We start from the raw sequence: 14210 nt of genomic DNA, 5'->3' as shown, positions 1-14210 counted from the left end.
GTATTTCAATACAAAACGAAATATCTTACAAATGATTTAAGCTAACATTATGAATTTCCTTAAGACTGCTTTACTAAGCAAATTAAAAAAAATAAACTATAGGTGATAATACTAGTTATGTTATTGAGAAAGTTATGTTAAACTTTTGAACCAACAAAGAGATATCATAAATTAATAAGCTCATTAATCTAACCATTTTTATATCCGAAGAGTTGATAATATTATGAAAAATCCATTAATATACGTATATTGACGTTGTTATCTTTTTTTCACTTTATATATCTCTAGAATTAATCTTTTGAAATGTTTCGTTGTTTTTGTCGTTACAAGGTACTGTAGGTTTTATGTACTTTTATAATTTTTTCCGTGATAGACATTTATTCACACACACACACACAAAAGAATGGTGGATGAAGATTTGAACGACATTCATATCTTTATGCGAAATAAAACAAAGAATCGAGAAAAATATAGATTATAACATATGAAGAGCAGATCTTGAAACACTTAATCACCATCTAGTATCATAACTTTTCAATATGATTTTAACATTTCTTAATCAATAAAAATAATATTCGACATTTTATTTATGGTTGATGTTGTTGATTAGTTTATCACTTCAAAATAAGGGACACCCGAGTAGATTTGCGCGATATTCAATAAAATAAAACAAGACCCAACAATGATGCAGTAAGTGGTTGTTGATTTCAGAGCTATAAAATATAGTGAAAATACAATTTAAAAAATTATACTGAAAATGCATTCATCAGCAGTCGTTTTCTTTTTTGTTTTGTGAAGGTTGGTTACCACAGGTGCTGAAGTGAAAAGTTACAAAATGTTTGAATCTGTTGCGTTACATTTGGAAACGTATTAAGAAACATGTCTCTACAGTTGAAGAAAAAAGTATAAAATATTTAGCTTTGTATAAAACTAAGTTTAGAGTAAACGTTAGGTACATACTTTTGATTATTTTTCAACAAATAAAAATATATTAAACCGATAGCTATGTTTTGTGTATTTTACTTATATTAAAGTCATTTGAAAAAACTTTCCTCACAGATTAAACACATACCGAAACAAAATTTACTTTTACGGTATCATTTGTAAAATTTGTGACAGCTCTATATAGAGTGGGTACTGTTTTTTTTGTAATATTAATTAAATAAAATCTTATTGTTTGTTTGAAGTGAATCACAAAGCTACACAATGAGCTATCTGTACTCTGCCCACCAGGGGTATCGAAACCCGGTTTCTAGCGTTGTAAGTCCGCAGATATACCGCTGTACCACTGGGGAATAAATCTTATAGAAGAAATGCAAGCTTGAGTTAAGGTATAAAATAAACTTAAAAAAAAAAAAGTGGATCTGAGCCACTAGGCAATAAGACATGAAATAACACATACTAATACTATCAGTAGAGCAGTAAAGTTGAAAACAAAGAACCGTTTCGTTTATGTTCGCAAGTGGATCCACGTGATGGTTCATTTAAGATTATAAGATCTAGTACTACAATATATGGAAGAACCAGATATTACATGATGCAGCACTGAAACAAAATTCAAATAAACGAGAAAAATCAGTAAAAAAAGGAGGAAAGTACTTTTTACATTATTTTACTTATTTACCAAATACATCTATTTCTACACTGGCTTACCAAGGAGTTTAGTCATAATACATATTACTCAGACTATCTGGTCATGTATTGTAAGTTATTTAGTTAAGCTTATTTTATAAGTTTATGTTGCAAATATTTAAAGTGTTGAATCTTAAGTTATTAGTGAAAACTTTCTAGAATGTGAAATGTTTAATGCGCATCCTTTTTATGGCAGCGACGCTAATTAATGGTAAGCGGCAAGAATTACACGTGTCACTCGATAACAAAATAATAACTGTTGGTAGGTTCGCGTATTGTTGATTAAAACATGAAAGCAGAAACGTGATGTCCGTGTCATTTGATTATATTGAACTACAATTATTTTACTTATACTTTCAAAGTGCTATAATCTACATAATGCAATAAGCCTTTCAAACATAATTTATAAAATTGTGTTTGTATTAAATATCATTATAAACGTCAGTATCTCCTTGTATAGTTTTTTTAAACAATATCTTTTGTTTTACTACTATTACTAACTGTAATTGATTCCCGTTCTTGAGTAAGTAGATGTAACAATACACTTCTGGAACAGATACGTATAATTAATAAATCACAACAATTAAAAAACAGTTTAAAAAGTATTTTATTGATTTGAATTAAAAACAAGAGGTGGATAAATAATTGGAGATAAGTACATAAATAATTATGGTAAATAACAATCAATGGAAACAAAAGACTAAGCCTAAATTAAATAAATTATAGGAATAGTAAAGAGTACACTCTAAAATCTTATAATAATTTAGTGCAATTCAATTTAAACAGAATCTATTGTTAAGTATTTATTTAATAGGGAAGCCTAATTATATTAATTTTATCATTTTGTTTTCTTTTGTTTAATGTATGAAATATCTATGTTCGTATGTAGTAATAATGAGATCTCCCCCAGCACAGGGACTAAGCCCTAGGATGGGAGGTAATTTCTAATTAATTTTAGTTTTGTATTAATAATGTAAATTAACCCAATAACGGATTTATTTTTAAAAGTATAGAACGTTATATTGTTTTTTTAAACTATTATGGGATGTTCTAGTTTTTTTTAACTATTACTAGCATATAGCCAATGAAAAATGACGTGGCAAGTATTACCACTCCCACCCCATAGTATACCCTAACCTCACATTTCATAGCTAATTAAAGTAAATAAATTTTGCAAAATCAAGCTTGACCAACAAAGATGCAGAAAATGGGATGTTATACTCTCGAGAACGCTTTCACGTTCCTATTTTTGGTAATGATCAAAAGTATATATCGTCGCTTAGCAAAAAAACTATTATGGGATGGCTTTTATATCATGTTGCTTAGCAACAAAAGTATATAGGTTATATTTTGTGCAAAAATACACACACTTTCAATCTAATAACCCGAGTGAAGCTGGGTACTTTCGCTAGCCATTTCTCTATGCTGCACAGCTGAATCTACTTGCCAATGCAGTACAGCTACTTCCATATTCTCATGGTTTACAGCTGTGTCCATTTTACCATGCTGTACAGCCATGTCAATATCCCCAAGTTGTATAGCTGTGTCCATTTACCAATGCTGTACAGCCCCATCCCCAAAGATGAAGGATTAAAAACTCCAATGACTGTAGTTTCAAATCATCGAGCTAAGTTGGTACTTTGCAGTATACTAGAAGTTTAAAATTTGGAAAATAAACATTCATACATATCAAGAGTATTAACTGAAGTACTGTCCTTTTTCTGGATCATTTTGAACGTAATACTTGGCAAGAGTGGCTTACTAAGAGTGACAGATTGTTTGACCTGTGGTTACATAGACGATATCTTCAAGGTATGGAATCATAGGTTAAAGTCCTTACTAAAATCGTAATGGGCGGACAGTAATAGAACTATTCTATTTGGAACACACACTGGCTTTTACCTAGAATATATTAACCTAATTAACCGAGCGAAGCCAGGTATAATCGTTAGTATATCTATAATAATATAAGGGGTGTCTGTTTGACTGTGGGTCTGTGATCGCCATAGCTTTAAAGGAAAAATCTAGAAACCTGAAAGTTTGCATACATACTAAGTGGACCCTCAGGGTGTGCACTTGGGTATTATTATTATTTATCTTATCCACGTGCGTGTGCACATGCGCGTGTGCATCTTTTTAATGAGGCAAGTTAGCGTAAACCACAGAGAAAAGAAGTAGTTTCTTATATTACAAATTATAGATATAAATCACAGGCAGACACGCACGTGCGTGCGTGCGCATCTTTTTAATGACGGAATCTAGCGAAAAACCAGATAGAAAAGAAGAGGTTCCATATGTAACAACTTCTAATATATAGAAAAGTCAGTGCCTTTTGATAACACTGCGTTCCAACAATGGCTGTTATATCATGTTATTTAGCAATAAAAGTATAACCTAATATTGTTGTTAAGAGTCTATATGTTGAAAGTATAAAATGAAATGTATAAACTGCAAAATTGAAAAACAAAATGTTTTCTAATTTAGAGACTCCGTTAATTAAAGATATTTTATTTTTTAATATTATCTAACTTTAAAATTGGTTCAATATTTTTACTTTCATGTTAAATTTTATGCACCTGGCTCTAGGCTAGGTTATCTCACAGTATGTCAAAAGAGAAATCAAGCGTGACGTGACGTGCCACGTCACGCTACTTTTATATATGTTAGACAACGTGACGTACAGTAGAATAAATGAGGCCTAATGTTTTTGTTAAAAATAAATAAATAAAAATTCTGCTCATGCCCCTTTGTTTTAAACTGTACGATCTGACGAAAGAGTGCTAACTCGAAACGTCATCCTTCTTTTATTAAAAAAATATAAAAAACTATAATTTATATTATTTTTCGTCGCCTATGCGGTTTAATTATATGTATCCTAATATTGTTGTTAGTCTGTGTGTTGAAAGTATAAAATGAAATAAAGTTAAATTTAATATAATGAGCAAACTTCTAAGATTAAGAAACAAAATTGTTTTCTAAAACAAAATAACTGATTGTGGTACTTAAAGATATTTGATAATTTTAACGGAAAAATTGCAGTGTTTGTTCATTACGAGGTTAAAATAGAAAAAAATATTTAATAAAGTAGACCTAAATATACATGGTACCCATTGACTATTTCTTGGAAGAGAATGTCACATCCTAACTTCTTATTCTAAGATATATATATATATATATCACTTAGAGACAGCTTCATTGGAAGAAGTATAATAGCACTTTCTGTTGTATGTCCACGTAACTACTTCGCAGGGCGTGGATGCATCTTCACCAAAATTGGTATGGGAGTTTATTAGGTCCATGTGGTTGTACGTACATAAAAATTTTCAGTTTTCCATCTTGCGTTTTGCGGTTTTTATGTTGATGGATCTTCATCAAATTTGGCATGAACGTTTGTTGGGTCCATGCGGAGATACAAACAAAGTTACGGTTTCACATTTTGTGTTTTGCAGCTGTTATGGACGTTTTTGCGTTTTTTACAATTACATATAAAGAAAGCAACTTTTCACGTCCTAAGATAACCTTTCATTAATCATGAATTTATATAACTTCTATCCAGGGGACGGGTACTCCAGCTAGTTAAATAGTATATTTAGAAAATATATTCTAACATTTTGAATCAATAAAAATAGTATGAACATTTTGGCTTTTGTACATTCAGTAATAGTGTTAATACGAGATTAGTGTGGATGCGGATCAGATTCAGATGAATATTTTGCCAAAGTAGTTCATAAGTACTACATTATTTCATTCTCTTTGAAGAAGAATAACGTCATGTTTGCACAAAAAATTAACGATTATTCATTACTTTTGGTGAAGACTCATAATTCATTTAACATAAAAATACTAATAAAGCGAAGAGGGTATTAACGCCAATATAAATATATTTCTTGTGTTTACTAAAATGAGAATATTGAAAATAAATACATTGGAATCAACAAAATCCTCTTCTTTAGTAAATGTCAGTAAAGTTCACAACTAATATTGCTTATGTTATCTTATGAGTAATTCATCACAGACACGAAATTAGACAACTATCTCTTTAAAAGCGTTATTTTTCAAACACTGGATGAGTAATATTATTTTGTAAACATTACTAATATTTACTTTATACAAAAGAACGGGACTGTTGGTCACTATTTTTCTATGATTTATCTTAACAGTTTTGTTTTTACACCATCATCACTGTCAGGCTTTATATGTCCGCGATTCTTTACAGTAGGTGTCTGTGACTTGTTGGCGATAAATTTCAACAATAAACGAACAGCACACAATTCACTTGTTTCGAATATATTATTTTAAAACAGGCGGATTGTGTGCTTTCTTGTGTGCTAGGCTTAAAATTTTAGAATCGATGTGTTTGGTTGAGTTTATCTTCCACAGTTTAAACCCATTACATCACACTTCAGGGCCTGGCATGGCCTGGTGGTTAGAGCGCTCGCCTCGTAATCTGCGGGTCGCAGGTTCGGATCCCCGTCACACCAAACATGCTCGCCCTTTCAACCGTATAGGCGTTATAATGTTATAGTCAATTCCACTATCTGTTGTTAAAAGAGTAGCCCAAGAGTTGGTGGTGTGTGGTGTTGACTAGCTACCTAACCTGTAACCTACCATTGCTAAATTGGGGACGGCTAGTGCAGATAGCCCTCATGTAACTCGAAATTCAACACCAACTATATATTTCATAAAAGTGTTCGTTATTTAAAAAGCATTGTGTTACATTTCCTTTTAATATTTCGAAAATTACAAAAATGATCCTATTCTTCAAGAACATATATTCTGTAGTTATTGTTTCTTTGTTGTGTTGTTAAGCGCAAAACCGCACCATGAGCAGAGATAGAATCCAGAATTTTAGCGTTTTAAGCCTTTAAGCTTACTGCTTAGACGCCAGTTTTTTTTATTAATATTGAATTGATAAAGCTATCAAAATTCAGTTTTAAATGTTGAAACAGTAGGATAGATAATTTAAGACAAATTAATAATGTATGATACATTTTTACTGTAACAAAGCTATCATTAAGTTTGTTAGTTTGGTTTGTTATAGATTTCGCGCAAAGCTACATGAGGGCTATCTGCGCTAGCCGTCCCTAAATTTAGCACTGTTAGACTAGAGAGAAGGCAGCTAGTCAATACCACCTACCGCCAATTCTTGGGCTACTCTTTTACCAACGAATAGTGTGATTGACCGTCACATTATAACGCCCCCACGGCTGAAAGGGCGAGCATGTTTGGTGTGACGGGGATTCGAACCCGCGACCCTCAGATTGCGAGTCGAGCGCCCTAACCACCTGGCCATGCCGGGCCACTATTATTAGGAAACCAATACGAACATCACCTATTTTACATCGCAATACATATATCTCTTATAATTTAGTTTTGTTTCTTTGTCTCTAGGTTGTGATAATTAATTTTAAATGTTTCTATTGTGGATTATTTAACATTTAAAAACATTATATAATCAAACATTTTCAAGTCGAAGTACAGCTTTTATTGTTCTTTACATTATTGATTTTGAATGTAATTTTAAACTGTTATTCCACTTTTGAGAATATAAGTCGATTAACCTTTGATAAAATAGCTCGATAAATCTGTAGTCTTAAATTATCCATACAATATCACACCTCAATGTACTTAACTTTCCCATTAAAATTTTGAAACATGATAAGATAGTTTGAACAATTTAAGCTAATCATTTTTAATAATTTTTTACCTTAAATCAAAACAGTTACTTTTAAACCTAGCCGAAACATCTAGATCAAGTAATTTGTGCCTAGCCACTTTTATTTTAATTCAGTGCTATTTCAAGTGAAGGTGTGTATACGCAATAAAAGTAGAATGAAGGTTATAATTTCTGTGCAGTCAGAAATAAAGTTAATATGAAATTACTGTCAATGCGCTTTGAATTCAAATAATGATTTTTCCAAGGCAGGTTATAAGCAGTACATTCACACAGAATGAGGCCCAAAAAAATTAACAACGATATAATAATTTTCTTGTTTAACATCAAATCACTGAAGTGAGTATGTGTTATAAAACGAAATATTTATATCAAAACGTTTGTACGAAATCAACTAAGGTATGCTAAAATGTAAGTTCCTCGGTGGGACAACGGAAGGCTTATAGATTTATAACGCTAAACTCTGGGGCTCAATTCTTCGGGGTGGACAGAGTACGGAGATGCCATTGTGTAGCATTGCATAACAACGACAAATAACATTCAAGAACATGTCAAAAGATAAATTAGTTACATCAGTAAAACTGAAATATTCATAAGAATCATAATTAAACACCAAATCTACCCTTTCTTTAATTGATCGTATTAGTTTTAGCTTTGTGCCAGATAAACTTTTGTGCATTTTAAACGTTGTTCCTGATTTTAATTTCAAACTTTTTGCATAAGTTCCCTTGACTGAATTTTTAACAAAGAAATAAATTAAGTTACACTACGTAATAATTCTCCAACACAACCCCTAAAAGCTGCTCTTTTTTAACGTCCATGCCTATAGGGGAAAACAGGTAATACTCTATATGTTCATTTATAATGTACTCAGTGGCGTAGCTACAAAAGATGGATCCTATCCCCTGCATAATGAATAATTGGGCCCCCTACATTTATTTCCCAATAATTTCAATTACGATTCTGTCTGATTCGGCTCATCTTTTGGCTCGGGCTCCCAGCAATTGCGGGTGTACACTTACGCTACTGAAAGTACTCATGGTCAAAAATGTTACATATTCAAATATTTTGTTACCTATAAATCATTATAGTCTGACAAATAGTGATTCTTCCTCTATTAGTGCAAATAATGATTTTTCCTCCTTTAGAGTGTATATGTCATCAGTAATTATAATAGGTAGCAAGACTTATAATTTTAATGGGACATCATTCTCTAACGTTTTACATCATCGTTAAGTATGATAGGCAATGTATACTACGAGCGTTATCACATATAGTTTTCTTCTAATATTTAGTATCAGTAATATCTCTGTATTCTAAATACATGTAGAATTGTAATTAATTTCACAATTAAAAACAATAAAACCCCTGTTTATATAACTGCTCTCAGTGATGTAGCAATTAATAGTAAATTCAGAAAAGCATTGCTTGATGTATAGTATCTATGTATATACAACGCACAAAAAGCTGTGTGTCTGCCTGTCTATTTGTCCGTTATCTAACTATTACTGCGTCGCTGGGCTAATCTCAACCAAACTTTGTAGGATAACAGTGTAGAACAAGAGGCATGTTAATGGAGGTTCAAAACCCCCTCTATTTACCATTATTGCTATTATTGAGAATTTATTATCTTTGGTGTAAGTTAACGTTAACTATATTCATAGATGGCCTCACGTCCTTACAACAAAAGAAAAAACAAACTTTTATAAAAATTTCTATAACACAACATACACACAGTGAAGGGGGAGGGGATAGAAATGTCTTATATATCTTAGAACGTGCTAGCACTCTCCATGAAGGAAGGCAATGAAAAAATGGCCGCCACTATTGCAATAATACATAAACTCAGCTGAAGTTTTTATTCTTACAGTCACCATAAGTCTGATATGAAGAGCAGTTTTTTGAGTTATACTAACTTCCTACTTTTATCCATGACCTTTCAACTTCGGCCCGTAAGACCACTCCTACGGCCAATGGCCGTCTATTAATTAATCACGTAAAACACTGTGGAAGGGCATTAAGATCTAGTTGTTGAAAGCGGGTAACAGAAAGCACCCCTACCGCCAATACTTTGGCCGCTACCTCTTCGTACAAAGTCACCCTCACCATCGCACAATGTATACCATATTTTAAGTATATACACAGTGAGTTCTTAAAGCTTATGCAATATTTTTGGTGAGGTAATAATATATTATGTTACAAATAAATTGTGTATAAGTTAGTATTTTTGTGTTATTTATCATAGCACGCACCCACACAATTTTTATTTTTTAGTTCATAACTCGGGCAAAGTACGGGTGCCTAAGTTTGTTGTAAATAAGCAGTAATTATAAGATCAGATAGCTTTCAGCTATTAATAAAAACTTAATTTTATATAAAGCCTTCCATATTAGAGATATGATTATAATCCCATCGATCCACATCTTGGTGTTTAGAAAATCAACATGGGAAACAGTCTGCATTTAAAATATAGAAGCGGGGCTCCCCCTGTACATGAAATAAGAGGTTGGGGAACCTCGCGACACCGCAAAACTACACCATTGGTAATTCTGTTAACAATATCAAAAATATTTATGAAGCGTTGGAAGCCTTTAATTATTTGTTGATCTTTCATGTTATTTCCGTAATACTAATAAATAATTTGTAATTTCATGTTTTTCAATAATCTTTGGTATTTAAATATATTTCATTTATTCGTGATTCTTTGTTATAGTTTTGCATTTAATTTTTTTTTTCTGGTAATTTGAAAAGAGATATTTATTACACTTGCCTGCAATTTCTAAAAGTTACGAGACAAGGAATGAGTCATTTCAACTTTAGAAATATTATCGAATTATTCTATCATAGCGGAAGACTGGTATGAGGTCAATATTTAGTTATTTGCATTTCAGGACCAATACTTTATTCTTAGTTTGACTCTTTTGAACCATCAATAAAATTTCTTTACAATATGAAAATAATAACAGAATTTATGTCAAGCCATTTGAATACAAATCAGATATTAAACCGTTTGACTTCGGTTAATTCATAAAACTAAAACATTAGAGGTGGTATATTTTTATGTGTAACAAACAATATTAGAAAGTATTATGCTATGCTATTTACCATTATTTATAGATATCAGGCATCAGGCTTAGTAGTTGCTCTATAACATGCTTGAAACATATTTCTAAAGGATCTATTTTAGTTTTCTACTCACCTGTAGCAAATGGCGAAACCTTAAAGGCCTCGTGCATTTCCTGAACAGCTTCCAATGAAGTCAAAGAGGGCATAGCACTAGTTCTGGTCAGTGATGGGATGTTACAGCCGTGTAGTAACGATAAAATACTAATCTCCAAACTTCTTGTTTTCTTAATATGATGTGTTGAAACCTTATTCCAGTCCATTGCGGAACTTGACGAGATTATTTCCATAGCACTAGCCTCGTTTTCAGGACTCACCATTGAGCTAGACACTTCAACATGATGGAGCATTTTTGTAGTTGCTAATAAAAATAATGAAAGTATCAGTGCTTTAAGAGTAAGAAAAAAATAAATAGTATTTAAATATTTTAAAAAGTGGCTAGCATCTACTTTTGATGAGACGGAAACCTATTATTCTACAAAAATTAATTTGTTTGTTTAGGTTATCAATAAAATTGTCACATAGAAACAACAGTCAAAAAACCTTTAGACAATTTTAAGACGGATACAGAAGATTTTAACCCCCTTTGCTCTGACACCTTTTTCAAATAAAAATTTTATGAGAAATTATAAAGTGTTAAATCGGATGCTAATTAAATGCTTAGAAATATACAATGTACAACAAAATTCTCATTTCACATTTTGCCCTGGAAGTCTCAGCAGTACGTCTGGAGGCTTGTAATGCTAACAACCGAGTTCTGATAATCGTGGTGAAGATTTGCTAAGAACTGAATTATTTGAAAGGTGACAACATAACTTCTGCTAATTTTTATACATACGTTTATATATATAGATTCTACTGGCTTCGTGACTTCAGAGGTCACTTCTAATGATGTGATTTTAAAGGTAACTTTATTGTCCTTTTTATGATTCCTAATGATAAATGTATATGTAAATAAATAAATATATATATATAAAACACAAAAATCCTAACTTTCACACAATTTATTTATAATATAACATATTATTATAGTATTCATTATTACCTCACCAGCTGTTTTGTGTAAGCTTTAGGAACTCACTATGTATATACTTAAAACATGGTATACATTGTGTGATGGTCAGGGTGATTTTGTAGGAAGAGGTAGCAAAAAGTTAGTGGCAGTAAGTGTGCTTTCTGTTACCTGCTTTCACATTATTAATCAATTAACGGCCATTGACTGCAGAAGTGTCTTACGGGCCGAAGTTTAAAGGTCACGGGTCAAATTGGGACGTTGGTATAACTCAAGAAATGACTCTTCATATCAGCCTTATGGTGGCTGTTGGAAATAAACTTCAACTGAATTTATGTATTATTACAATAGTGACAACCATTTTGTTTCATTGCATTCCACCATAGAAAGTGCTAGCGCACTCTCTGAGTCGTTTGTGTGCTGTACCCCAACTTATGTTATAGAAAATTTAATAGTTTTTTTTTTCGATGTAAGGACGTAGAGCCATCTATGAATGTAGTTAACGTTAACTTACGTCTAAGATAATAAATGCTCAATGACAGCAATAATGGGATGGAGGGGGTTCGGAACCTCTATTAACATGCGCCTTGTCCCAAACTATCATCCACAAAGTTTAGTGACCTAGGAGTAGTTAGATAAGGGACAACAGACACACGGATTTCTGTGCCTTATATATATATCTATATATATATAGATAGATAGATAGATATGCATTTAATAGAAGGAAAAAGACCGGGAGATGTGAGGAAGACTAAGAGAGAGACGAAAGGAAAAATAATATGTTGTCAGTAAGAAATAAAACCTGGTTCTAAATCTATGTGCTGTTAACTACAGTAATATAACACCAATTTGTTATGAATATTAGTATGAGTCAATTCCTGATAGAAATAAGTACAACCTTAATAAAGTTGAAAGGAAAACGAAGTACGAGTATAGAAAGATCATAACAAGGCAGTGTTCATAGAAAGTTTTCGGGTTATAGGGTTTTTTATTCATTTCTATCAAGACTTCTTGAACCTACGTGTTTTTCTAGCATCGTGAACATAACAAGGCAGTGTCAGTAGTCGACTCAAGACAAACTAGTATCAAAAGTAGGATGCATCAATTCGTTAGAAATCGAAATCCAGCAACGAAAGAAGAGTTTGAAATTGAACTTGTCAATTCGTTAGGAATCTAAATCTAACAATGGATGAAGAGTTTAAAATGGGGTTCATCAATTTGTTAAAATCGAAACCAAACAACGAAAGAAGTGTTTTAAGTGGAAATCACAACAAAAGCCGAGGAGGGAAGTCAACTGGATGAAACAGTGAAGTCAGGAAAGAGATAAGTTTCCTTTTTGTTCTCGTCTTGCCGTTTTGATTTTAATAGTGGTTCAGTTAACTTTTACTGGTTATAAAATGTGCTGTTCACTCTTTAAGAATAGAGAATTAATACTAATATGGATGAGAATTGCAAATCACTGACAAAAAATCAGAAGAAGAGAACCATATAGTTTTTCTGATATCCCTATAGTGTAAAGAATTTGTCGTACATACGTTAAACTTGTTTCGAATCTCTATATATATCATTTTGAAAACAAGTCGAGTGCGTGCTGTTCATTTATCGTAGAATTTATCGCTAACAAGTCACAGACATCAACTGTAGAAGAATCCTAAGCCCAACAACAACATAGTATATATTTATACTATTAAGAAGTATAAGTAAAAGCCTTTTAGTTGACAATTGGCAACCATACCATAACTTAACATCTGACAGGCTGCCTTTCTTAAGAGTTTAACTTCTGTGAGGTTACAGATACCCCTACGATAATTAGAAAGTCAGACAGTTGGCGTAGTTTTAGAAAAGAAATATAAAAGACAGGCGTTTAATAGACGAAAGAAAACGAATACCCGGAGATATGACGAAGACTGAATAAACTGAAAGAGAAACGAAGGAAGAAGTAATATGCTATCAGTAAATGATAAAACTTAATTCTAAATATTGATTAAAGTAATAAACAGCAATTTGTTATGTATATTAATATGAGTCAATTATTGATTGAAATATGTTGAAGGTAAAGCGAAATGTGAGTATAACATGATCCTGACAAAGTGTGTCAGAAGTTGACTCGCATTCCTAATTGACGAGAGGAAAGACAGCTAGTCAACAGCACCCAGCCATGTTTTAGCGAACCATGGACCCTGTGATACACAGTTCTACACTCTAACCTTAAGTGAATAGCGGCGATACGTTTTACCTAGCTTAATATAGCAGTCGTATAATCTAAGAACATTATGTTTTTGATAATCTTAAATGTTATAACATATCTGATAACTCGAAACTCTATCAACAATATGCATTTTTTTTACATCTATATAGGAATTTATGTATGACTAGAATTCAAAGTATATTCTTCTATTATATGAGTTAATGCATTATAGTGACCCTCAAAAAATGAAGACTTTTAAGTATTTGCCCTTCATTTCCTTGTTTTTTTTATCCATAAAACTTTCTTTTTTTTCTCGAGAGTGGAATCTGCACTTTTTGTTATTTTCAAGCATATTAACGTTTAATAGTTGAAGGGAAAATCTCCGTTTACTTTTATTACAACAACAATTAATACAACAAAAAATAGAAAATTAGCATCATATCACGTAACTTAACAACAGAGAAAAAAATTGTATGTTTCACGGCAGAGCAATATATGCAAGTGGGCCTGCAATAACTCTGAAGATAGCCTGAACTATTTCTATGGCTATTCGTTGCTACAAAATATAATTACTTATTCGT

General features: G+C 32.0%; 1 protein-coding gene across 3 annotated transcripts in view; it reads right to left on the bottom strand.

Annotated features, from left to right (window-relative positions):
* Positions 1 to 14210, bottom strand: part of LOC106468929 (potassium voltage-gated channel subfamily H member 6-like) — a 173038-nt gene that overhangs the window by 81884 nt on the left and 76944 nt on the right. For all 3 annotated transcript variants that reach the window (XR_002612854.1, XM_022397938.1, XM_022398013.1), the window contains exon 4: positions 10506 to 10790. Coding sequence is in view for 2 of the 3 variants with exons in the window: in XM_022397938.1 (XP_022253646.1) it covers positions 10506 to 10790 (285 nt within the window). In the remaining variant the exon portion in view is untranslated. The remainder of the gene's footprint in view (positions 1 to 10505; positions 10791 to 14210) is intronic.

The sequence above is a fragment of the Limulus polyphemus genome, unplaced genomic scaffold (genome assembly GCF_000517525.1).
Source record: "Limulus polyphemus unplaced genomic scaffold, Limulus_polyphemus-2.1.2 Scaffold3, whole genome shotgun sequence".
NCBI classification, from domain to species: Eukaryota; Metazoa; Arthropoda; class Merostomata; order Xiphosura; family Limulidae; genus Limulus; species Limulus polyphemus.
Note: the sequence above shows the minus strand (reverse complement) of the source record. Positions and strands in the feature narration are given on the sequence as shown.